This window comes from Castanea sativa, chromosome 2, assembly GCF_040712315.1.
Source record: "Castanea sativa cultivar Marrone di Chiusa Pesio chromosome 2, ASM4071231v1".
Classification (NCBI taxonomy): Eukaryota; Viridiplantae; Streptophyta; class Magnoliopsida; order Fagales; family Fagaceae; genus Castanea; species Castanea sativa.
This window is the reverse complement of record NC_134014.1, coordinates 21,914,746-21,926,600: the sequence shown is the minus strand read 5'-3', so window position 1 is coordinate 21,926,600 and position 11,855 is coordinate 21,914,746. Positions and strand designations below refer to the sequence as shown.

The 11,855-nt window shown below is 35.8% G+C and overlaps 1 protein-coding gene across 4 annotated transcripts; it reads left to right on the top strand.

Annotated features, from left to right (window-relative positions):
• The first annotated feature begins 846 nt into the window (after positions 1-846).
• Positions 847-9,324, top strand: LOC142625644 (uncharacterized). 4 transcript variants are annotated; one of them, XR_012842388.1, is made up of 5 exons: positions 847-1,255; positions 2,287-4,166; positions 4,694-4,918; positions 6,752-6,854; positions 8,793-9,324. XR_012842388.1 is itself a non-coding variant. In XM_075799312.1 (4 exons), exons 3-4 carry the CDS (start codon positions 2,424-2,426, stop codon positions 4,862-4,864), a joined length of 1,914 nt encoding a protein of 637 aa, XP_075655427.1. In that variant the 5' UTR covers positions 847-1,255; positions 1,518-1,604; positions 2,287-2,423; the 3' UTR covers positions 4,865-5,132. The 4 variants fall into 4 exon arrangements, 2 of the variants coding, with proteins under 2 accessions (XP_075655427.1, XP_075655426.1); XR_012842389.1 differs by having other exon boundaries at positions 8,714-9,324; XM_075799312.1 differs by lacking the exons at positions 6,752-6,854; positions 8,793-9,324 and adding an exon at positions 1,518-1,604 and having other exon boundaries at positions 4,694-5,132.
• Positions 9,325-11,855: the final 2,531 nt, after the last annotated feature.

The window sequence follows — 11,855 nt, the reverse complement described above, 5'->3', positions numbered from 1 at the left end:
TAAAAAAAAATAATGAATTTTTGTGTGTGTGTAATGGTAATATAGATTTAAAAAAAAAATGTAAAATCTAACGGGGTGGTATAGAGATTTTGATTGTTATTATAATAATAATGAAAGTGTAGGATAAAAATTCAAGCAATTAAAAGTATAGGTTTTAATTTTGTAAGAAAACGGAGTATATACATTCATTTATTTCATCAAAAAAAACTTGGACTTTTCGGAAAAGCAATTTGCTTATATTTGGCAATTGGCGCCCAAGTGGCCCTTCCTTTAGGGTTTTAGTGGAGAGCTGTAGCTATCATGCGCACCAGCTCACTTTTGTCCAAAGAGGCAAGGAAAGGAAAAGAACCCAAAATTCCTCTTCTTTTATTTTATTTTATTATTATGTTATATATATATTTTGGGGGTATAAATTGTATCATGTAAGTATTACTGAAATAATTTATCAAAAAAAAAAAAAAAAAATTTAGCTGAAACATACTCTCTCCTACCCTTTGTCAGCCGTAACTATAAACCTATGTATGGTTTTGGTGCAATAGGCTTTTGTTACTTTGTGGACTGTAAAATGGCCCCCAAATATACATACAAGTATTTTTTATTTTTTTATTTATAAAATGAAGTGGGTCCCACACGGAAACCAGGATTTGAGGCTGAGTTACAACAAAAATCAACCAAAAAACGTGGCTGATGCCTGATGAGATGACCCCCATTTCATTTTCATCCCACATTACTCCCACTCCTTTCTTTATTTGTTTTTTTATTAATTAATTGTTTAAGTTAGTTTCACGCACCCTCTAGAAAAAAAAAAGAAAAAAAAAGGTTAGTTTCACGCACAGACCCAAGTACACAACTACTCTTATAAGACCACTCTCTAGTCTCTACGATGGTGGCCAAAAACAGTTGACAGTTTCATAAACACACACTTTTTCTTTCCTTGAAATTTTTAAGAAAACAACAGTGAGTTTAAAAGAAGTTTTAGAACCTAGTATATTTTTATTTTTAGAGCCCTTTTTATGATCTCTTCTTTCTCTTCCATGTCCTAAGCTTTGTTTTCTCTATTCTTCACCTTTTTGTTGTTGTTGTTGTTTTGCCTTTCTTTCTCTCTTTCCACTGTTTGACCTTTCAGTCTTTGTCTGGGGCATGACAACACAAGCTTGAAACTTTAAAATAGCGTTGCTGTATTGGGAATCAGCTGCTTCTCTTACTGTTTTTGTCTATTGGATTGGTGTAGTTCTTCTTGGATCCAATTCTTGAGGTAAGGATTAAGAAAAGGTTACTCTTTTATTTTATTATTATATTGTTTTATTCTTTGCTTTGCAGCTTTTGCTGGGTGTTTTTTGTATTGTTTATTATTATTATTTTTTTGTTTTACTTTGTGGCTTTGTTGGATTAATTGGTCTGATTTTTTTTTTTTTTTCTGGGATTTTAATATATTTCATTTTCTTTCATGGGTTTTTACTTAAGAGGTGGCAGGAAGTTGATAAATTGAATCTTTTTCCCCTGTTCTTCTTTCTCAGTTCTTGAAAAGATACACCTTTTCGCTTCTGTGAACAGTGAAGGAGGTATTTCCTGAGTAGAGCTGAGCTGCTTTGATACCAAACTTTGTATGGAATTCGAGCCATTTACTGTGTGTGTGTGTGTGTGTGTTTAATGAAATCGTATTTTGTAAAAGTATGGATGATTTTCTCTTTATGTGCAAATATATGCATCTGAGGTTTGTACATCTGCAATTGTTTCCACCAATTCTCTTCTTCCTTTGTTGTTTATTCCCCTCTCTCTTCAATGTACTTCTTGTCTGCTATTAAAAGTTTAGATTTGTTTTATAACTCAATTTCACAATCATAAATCCTTACAAATCTAAACTCTTGTTTACCCTTATATATATATATATATATATATATATATATATATATATATAGATAGAGTTATCGTATTGATATCGATACAATGAAATAATGTGTCCTAATTTGCCATTTTTTTTTTTTTTTCCATTTCTGATTAGAAATAACTTTTTATAATATCCACAAAAGGGAAAGTTGGAACTTGGAACATGCTTGTTATTGCATTTTCTGTTCATTTCTTGTCAAATAAATAAAAATTCATTGGTTCATTGTTTTAGGTTATTTTTTGGAGGCCAACAAGTCAATCAAATGCTCCACTTTTGGATTTGTTAATAATTACCAGTCAAATGATTTGTGACAGCCTGTGTTGATTTTTATCTTTTAATTTTTTTTTCCTAATTTTGCAGAATTTTGACAACTTTATAACCATTTCTGTTGCTTTCAGATTTCTTGTGAGGACCATGGAAAATAGAGGTTTATATAGTCTGGTGTACCGTCATTATCATGATATCTAATTGGAATCAGAGGATGGAAAGTAGAGTTATCTACTGTTGATGCGACTCTAGTCCATAGAAGCAGAAGATGGAAAATAGATTTGTCAATGCTCGTAAAGATGGCCAGCAAGAAGATTCATTGCATAACTTGAGCAAGACCAGAGAATTGAATGGAGAAGAAAGTCTGGATTTTTCTGAGTCAAAATCAAAAAAGTTGGTGAGAAGAGTAAATTCGCCACGTGCAATAATTTTAAATTTTAAGCAATCTCAAATTCGCAAAAGTTGCAATGAGAATTCATTACTTCGAAGTACTCATGGATTGGACAGTAGGATTCCAAAGCATTTGGTAAGTATAGATGAAAAATATCTTCGTCGTTGCCTGGGATTGATTCATATCAGTGCATCAAAAGCAGCACGATGCAGTACATCTATGAATTTGAGCTCTCTGAAGATGAGCATTTTGTCTGACAGCTTAAATCCAGCTAAAATTGAAAATAGAGATTCATGTGATTCGGCTAGGTTCATTTTTGAATGGCCGTTGGAATCTGGGACTGGGGGTGTAGCCGTAAGCCCTGCAGGAAGATGGATTGTAGGTACAATTATGGGGAGCAAGAGTATGATGAACGTATTGAAGAGCCCTTTGTTTCATCAATTTGGTGCCTTAGATGGCAATGCCAACTTCACAAGATCAAATTTGAATGATATTAAAGGCTCAATATGCTATGATATTGTGGACTCTCCCAGTGGGTTAAGTATATCTTCACCACAGAAGACAAATAAGGAACCTCCATCTATGGGAAGCCATACAGATGGATCTGATAGGGCACATAAAAGGCGTGTTTCAATGTCTAGCACAAACTCTACATGTTCTGATCAGTCTTCTTCTTCTGCTTCTGCCACTGTTTCTCAGGGGATGCTCCAATGTACATGGAAGGGGGGGCTTCCTCATTTTGTATTCTCTGCAGATGATCAGAGGGAGATCTACCTAGCCAATGTGTGGAAGGTTGAGTCAACAGATGATAAGGCTATAGACTATATGTACTCATTCCATTCAAAAAAGGGTGGCCAGAAGGATCTATCAATTTGTGATAATGAGTCACAACTTGTTGGTAAGATGAAGGTTTCTGCATCTTTCACCCTCTGCCCGGACAAATCCAAAATCATGGAGACTGAGTTTGTTTTGTATGGTGCTAATGAAAATTGTGACATAGAGACAAACACTTCAAAGCAAAGTCTGAGAAAGAAAAAGGGCTTGACAAAGAAGGTGGCGGAAGCGTTCAAAATGAGTCATTTGTCTAAACAGAGAAATGTCTCCAAGTTTGGGGGATCTAGTGCCATACTGGAAAACTGTTCCTGGGACCCATCCTTGGATATAAGCCGCAACCTTGACGCATTAGGTGGGGGCAAAAAGTTGGAAAATGATCTTCTGCCAAATTTTGAATTGGCTGCCATTGTTGTGAAAGACCACCTCCGTGACAAACGTCAGGAAGAAGTTGGGGGTTGGGGCTTGAAATTTCTCAAGAAATCAGGGCCTAGGCAAACAGTTGCTTCTGCAGAAGCATCGGTACATTGTGAAAGTTCTGGTCGAAATTCTGGTGATTGCTCTACAAGTGTGGACATTCTAATCCCGGAGGGTCTTCATGGTGGGCCAATAACAAAAAATGGTGGCCCTTCCACTCTCACTGAAAGATGGAGATCTGGTGGACACTGTGACTGTGGTGGTTGGGATATTGGGTGTCCTCTCACGATACTTAAAACTAGATCAACCAAAGATGAGATTTTGCCTGAAGCGGAGATGGAGGAGTGTAAGCCATTTGATATTTTTAAACAGGTCAATCAATCTCCTTGTATTCTTTTCTTCTAGTACAATTTAGGATTGCAGATAGTATTGAGTGTCACTAATGGCTTCAAGCTATAGCAACTATAGAGTTTGATTTTGCCATACATCTTTACAAGAACTCTATATTCTGTTCATCTCCGCATAAGAAGTTATTTAATTCTCCTTCTGTCATGCTATTTAAAAAAAAAAAAAATTTAACTAGTACAGTATTTAATTTTATTGTAGTTCTGTCGTATTCCACTGTATTGTGACTGAAAAAAAGAAGTATGGCCAGTTTCACTGACTAGATCCGTTGTTTGCCAAACTTAGTTCTTGTTCCTTCGATCATTTAATTGTGTCCCATAAACTTTTTGCACTTGCAACCTAAGGTATTTTAGTTGTTATAGAGAGATTTCAGAAATAATTTTTCATACTAGTGTCTATTCACATAATGGGTTTTGGTCATATTTGTTGAACTTTCATGCAACCTCTCCTTCAAAATGCAGTGATATAACTATGGCCAATCTTCAAATTTTCAGGGTTCACAGCACACAGCTCCCACATTGAGGATGGAAACTGTTCGTGATGGTTTATATTTTATTCATTTTCAACCTCCTCTATCAGCTTTGCAGTCTTTCTCGATTGCAGTGGCAATTATCCACATTCGGAGTCCTACACTCCGGCCCAAAAAATTGCGAGAGTTGAAGTAGCACAATCCAGGATGGTGTTTATTTTGTAGTTGTAAACCTTACTGTGTTATAGCAGTAAGTCAAAATTTTAGTATTTACATATGAGTTGAGATGTTGATTATCATGTTTTATGGTTGCTAATTGCCCTAGATTCAGAGTGTTTTCATACTTTAGGTTAGTTGGTGCTGATTGGTTTATTTTATACTTCGATTCTTAGTTCAAACACTCCTGTTGTCTGCTCCTTTCTATCAAATGTACAAGTTATTGGTAAAGTGAATTTGGTTTGAAATCATCTTGATGACCATTAGCCTATAATGAGATTGGTGTACTCCATTGAACTAGGATCTTTCGTGAAAAATAATGCCATGGTTTGTTGGACACTTGTTGAAAATTTCATAGCTTGGACAGATGAGGACATGATACTTGTGGCAGACTCCTGTATGCATTTTGATTTTTTATTCTTTTAAATTTTTTATAAAAGAAGAAAAACGAAGAAGAGGTTTTCTGCTTCATTTTCCTAATGGTGCGGAGTTAGAAGTGTATGTACTTTTGAGGGGAAAACCATGCTCTTTAGATATATGTTATTCTCTTAATTCAGTATCTGTGGTTTTTATGCATAGAAATAGACTCTCAAACATAAATATGTTTTAGTCTTATAAATTTATGCGCACACACACACATACTTTTTTCCCTGCCTCAATTTTTTTTTTTCCTTTTATGAATTGCCATGTTTGGCTCTCTCATAGGTACAATTTGAAGATCATAAGTTTTTGAATTAAATTGTGAGGGTGCAATTTGAAGAGGATTATTTTCCCTCCTCTTTTACACAAGTGTTACAAAGAACTTACATGCTTCTGTTCAGAACTTCTAGTGATGTGTTTCTTTTGGAATTTCTTATTATGGGAGAGCCAACGGATCAAGTCATCATTTTTGGGTTTATACTTAAGCTGAATTTTTCTGTTTCTTTTGTTCAGAAGCTCGTTGTTTAGTATAGGTTTTTTTTACTGCTTGATCTGTTTGTGCACTTTTACAGATCACTTCAACAAACCTAGATGCAAGCATGGTATGTGTCATATAAATATATAGAAATTTGTATTATCGTTTCGTAATGAAGGAAATTTTTGATTTCATATTTTTACTTTGTTTAGGAGAAACCATTGAACTTACTCGCGCCGCCCCCCCCCCCCCCCCCCAAAAAAAAACTTGCTGGGGGGGGGGTTGGGTGGGGGGAAACACACACACTAACGCTTTGTAGAAACACTACCAACAATGGGACTGCGATGGGCAGAGAGCTGTGATATTGTTTTATTTAGGTAAATCTAAGAAAATAGATAAACTATTAGAAATGGAATGTGAGAAAAAAATTCTATAGACCAGCTAAAAAAATCAAAAGTAGGAAATTATGAAGAAAAAGTTGTATGAGCTTAACATATTATGCTTAGAACGATGTTCACGGTCCCATACCTTCATCACATCCAACATTTGTGTCTACACATACATGAGCATGTGTTGCACTTTGCTTAAATATGCAATATATTAGTATTCAAACCCACTTTTATTGGTATATATATGTATGTTTTTGCTAACCATGACTTGGTAATTGTTGTCCATATCATAAGATTATTGCTGGCTAATTCATTTTAGGCGGTGCTACTCAGAAGCAGGTCACAGCTTATGGGTTACTTTCTAATATAGATATCTGCGAGGTTGTAACTGATATTCCATTTTATGTCGATTATTGACTTGAACATTCGTCCATAGCAAAGATAGTTATAAGTTTTTGTCCTTTGCTAGCTACTTCATTTTCATGTTTGAACATGGCAAGCAACTTTCGGACAATTATGTTTTCTGTACATGCCATTCAGTATTTGTCCCACCTTTTCCTTTCATTTGTCTTTCTCATTCCAGCTCAATCTAAAAGCATGTTGATGGAGAACCAAGAAACTAGAAGGGAGGAAGCCCCAGAATTGTTGCTTTCAGAGCAGAAGATATCACTTGAAAGTTGCCCAAGGTAGCTAAGCTTATCACTGTTTCTTGATTTACTATGTGAAGTTTTATGAATCATAGATCAGTTAGAAATTCATTAAACTTTAATTAAAAAAAGAAAAGGCATAATAATTTGAAATTCCAAAGTTTGTAACTTTTATAAAATCCATATTTGGATGCTATAATAAACCTGATCAGTGTCCAACTGGATATTCTTGAGGCTATGCACCCAGCCAAACTCATGAGTAAAGTTGTGGCCATGAGGAGACAAGTTAACATGACTATCATTTGAGTGGTTAAATATCATTGTTCAAGAGGTAGCATCCTTGGATACATTGGTTGAGTTTATAATTCAAGACAGTACAACCACCTATATACATGTTTAGAACGGCAGTCTAGGACACTGTAGGTTAATACTCTAAGTTGCATAGTAACATGATAAAAACTTTGTGGATGTCTTGATTTGGCTCTAAACCTATATAATTGTTACTTGTCCTATTTCATAACGGTATGGGCATAACCAAATTTCGATTTACTGAAGGATACGTAAATTATGGTGAACCTCTATACCTTGTGGTTTGTAAAATAGTAAATGGCATGAAAGTAGATTCTCTAATAGATAACTTCTTTTCTCTTTCTGAAATATAGGCTTTGCTTTAGTATCTGGAACATTTTCATCATGATGAGGTTTTGCAGCTGAACTTGTCTATCAATGAAAATATGTACACTTAAATTAGTGTAGATGTTTCCATGGATATGCTACTGTTGTGAAAAACAGACCCAAAAAAGAAAAAAAAGAGTTATCACCACCAGGCCACAACTTGCTGCAGTCATGAACTTGTGATAACAACCTTCACTACAAATGTCCCTACTTCTGAATTATTCATTGGATTCCTTAACTTCTTTAGCTTTAGAACTGTTGTAACCTCTTTTAGCTTGAGTATTTCGAATCAACAGTTCAATCACTAGGTATGACAGTCTTTAGGATGTCAAATAAACAAGGGAGCATGCCTAAAGGCAGCTGGGCTTGAACCTCCTCCTTAATCGTAGCATCCAGACTTGACAACTGTGGTAAATGTATTTAAATTATTCAAATGATTCCTAATATCAGTACCTTCTTTCATGGGTAGTTAACACAACTCTCTTTTCAAGTACAATTGATTTGTAAGCAACATTGACACGTATAACTTTTCCACAATTATTGTGGTTTTGTTTGACAAGTTCTTTTCCCTTGAGGCAAGATTCAAATGGATAGTTCTTGCTGCCTTCATTCAAGTTCTTTCACATTCATCATCCAATATAGTTGTTGGCGTTTTCGACATCTCATATAATGCCTTGATCGATCCTTGCTGCACTAGGATATCTTTGATAATACTTTGCCAAAAGTGAGTTTTCTAGTCAAACGGCTTCATGGCCTTTTCAATCCTTGATGCAGTAAGAGATCTTTGAACTTTTTCCCTCATGGATTGGACTTAATAGTTCCCAAATCCTCATCAAAACTTATACCCTTCTCTTCTTGGTTTGAAGCTTCCCTGAAGTCACTGTCATTTAGATGCTTCCCTGAAGTCACTGCCATTTGGATTAGATATGTGATATTGCTAAAATTATAATTTTGCTGCGTTAAGTGGTCTGATCATGACTAATGAGAACAATTCATTCTAGAGAAAGAAGGGAAAATTTGTAAGCTGCTTCCTTGATTTAATTATAAAACTCTCAAACCCTATACCTATTTTTTTTACCAGTATAGTTACCTTGATTTTTTTATTGCTGAATTAGTTACCTTGATTATTTTGTAGTTTGTGATTGCGTATTGATTTTTGGCTACGTTCTTGATTCATGGGAACCTCCTTTATTTATTTATTTATCTTGGCTTAATTATTACAGGCTGCTCCTTGGCTACGTTCTTGATTCATGGAAACCTCCTTTATTTATTTATTTATTTATCTTGGCTTAATTATTACAGGCTGCTCCACTTGTGAAAACCTTGCACCTCATTTGTAAGGTTTGTTATGGTATGATATGATAGTGGTCACCACCAGACTCAGTTACCTCCATTCAAAAGACTAACGAATGTACCTTTTACTGTGCTGTCGGCTGGAATTATTTACCGTAGAATTGATCCAAAGCGCATGGAACAATTAAGTGAATAGTGCCTAATGTTGGGTCATTTTCTACACCTCAGTAAGACTAGCTTAAGCCCTTTACTTTATGTAACGAGACATTAAACCTTATCATCATTGATTGATTTATAGTATACCCTCTTCTTAGCTTCTATTCAAAAGTAGTTAATTCCTTGAACCAAAACCAAAGGAATTAGATTGAAACCTACTTGCTCTGGTCCAGTTCCTACTCTGAATTAAGTAAAAATTGTTTGAAAGTTTGGAGAGAAACCTTTTCCATCCAAAAGTCAAATGATACTTCAAATTACAATTTGAAAGAACTCTATATGTATGAGAATGTACTTGAACATGATGAGGAACTTCATGATTAGTTTATTTTCTGGGTGCATAGTTGGGATGACTGGATTTATTTTTGGCATTGTTGGTGAACCACAAGACTGAGGACTCATATTAAAGCTGTATTATATATACAATGAGCTAATTTACTATTTCAGCTTTCACAGTGTGGTGGGCTTTTTGTGATCTTGGATTGGACTCCCTCCTGCTTTACTGAGGCCCAAGTGTTCTGGGTAAGAGAGTTAAGACTGGTCTAATTGCAACTCACTTTGGGCCGGCTTGTGCACAAATTATGCCTCTTTTGCTGAAACTTTACTCATATGCCCATGACAGGCGAAGCTGTTACAGAAGGGTTATGGCAGATAAGTACAAAATGACAATAATAAAGACAATATGTTTCCCGTTAGATGAGATAAATAAGGAATCCTTAAGAAGAAAGAATGATATAGCAATAAGAAACACATTACAAGTAAAATTGCAAAAGGCAAGAAAGGAAATGGTTATGATAAATGATAAAACCTAAAGGAAAAGGTTAGTCTACCGTGTTTAGTTGTGTTACGGGGCTAAGACCAATGAGGGAACCACTTTCTTAACTTGGGTAACCTCGCAGGAGGATCTTACTGTAGAAATTATCCACTTTAAAAGAACGGGCCTGAATGGTTTATGCCCTAAACGAATCTTTTATCCTCAACAGAAGGTAGGCTTTTAGAAAGAGAGAAGAAATTAGCCTATTGGTGTGTGCCTACCATTCTACACTTTTTATTTCTCTTCCGGATTTTTTCTGTTTTTTCCATTTTTTTACTTTGATTCTTTCTCCCCTCCTTTTCTTTCTTTCTTAATGCTTACTTATGTAGTGTATGGTGATGGTGGTGTTGTAATTCTCTCCTAGTGGTTACTACTGTTGCGATGATAATACTGTGCACGACAAGAGCCTTTTATATATTGCTTGTTGTGACTGGTTTTTACCATTTTACTCTTTAACTACTTTTGTCTGGATGTGAGTGTTCTTCCTGACCACCTACTGGTTTGTCAGTTGCCCAACCACCACCACTTATCTGTGCTGGCTGTGCCACTCCCCATTACTAGACAAAGAAAAATTGTTTTGTTTATTTGTTTACCGTGGCATTCTTATCCTTCATAGTGTGGATATTCTCTCTTACTATCCCTAATGGCATGCACCTAATAATTCCAATTCATCCTTCATTCTTTTGGATAGTATATCATCTTAGCAGGACATTTCCTCCAAAAGAGTTTGAGCGGGAGCTCCAGAATAGACTTTCCCTTCTCTCCACCGCTAGATCATACCCTTTCTTACCTCTAACTCATGATTCACCACTCTTGTATCGACTGGGTACAGATTGGTGATGCATGGGCCTTGTCCGTGCTCCACTTCTATGTACGTCCAAAGCTTGTCTATTACTCATGCGTTTGTCGTGGACTAGAGGCTTGCCTGTGCATTTTGCCGCTCATTCTTGACCTCTTGTGGCGTGAACTGTTTTCTGATTTTCCATTCTTTATGGCTTGCTTTCCCAAAGGGCTGGGCCTTGCTTGATTGTAGGCTTTTCTCTTTTTAATCCACTATTTGTTCCTTTCGTTGGCTTGCCAGTATTTTTGACATGCCATTTTGTTATTCCTGCTGTGGTGCTATTTGATCCATGCTTGCTGAGCCTCTTTTGGACCTTACCGTATGCTCTTCCCTTAATTAGTTACAATGTCCCAATATTGTCATTGGGTTTGTACTCATGCTACTTTGGACTTTCTTGATTCATTACATTGCTTGTGGGCTCCTTTGGTCTATTTCTTCCTCCTTGGGCATCCTCAGCCCATTTTTTTCCCTTGGGCATCCTCGGCCCATTTTCTTCCCTTGGGCTTTTACTAAATCTTTTAGATTTCTCTGACCCAATTACCATATCCTTCATCCTTGGGGTTCATGGGCTTTCCATCAACCCCTTACTTTCTTGTTTTATTACTTCGGATAACTCATTCTCACTTTTCTACATCACATAATGCCCATGAGTTTACTGTTTCTTCCTTTGGGCTCCTTTAGACCCATTTACTTTTCCCAAGGCCCATTTGTTTATTTTATAGGCCTCTGACCCATCATTCCTGCCATTCGGGCTTGATGAGTTTTTCTCTCAATCCACTAACTCTCTTCCTGCCCATATAGTTGAGCTTCTTCCTGCTGTTGGGCTTCTTCCTTTTGTTGGGCTTTTCCAAAATGAGCATCAACACATAGCAGCAAATACAAAAAAAAAATTATGATAAGAGCATCCATAGTAGTGGAGCTAAAAATTTAACTATTTGGCACTACAAAAAGTTACTTTATCTATTTTACTTATTCATTTTACAAAATATCTCACAACAGTGGATCTATTTTAACTTTCAACGCAGTAAAATAAGGGTCTAAATCTTTTGTCCTACTTTTCCTGCTCCACTTTATATTTCACCAATAAAAACTTGCCACGTGTTCACCTAATTAATTAAATACTACCATTATTGACTTATTAATGCTACCGTTATTAATTAATAGTAGTATTTAATTAATTAGGTGAACACGTGGCAAGTTTTTA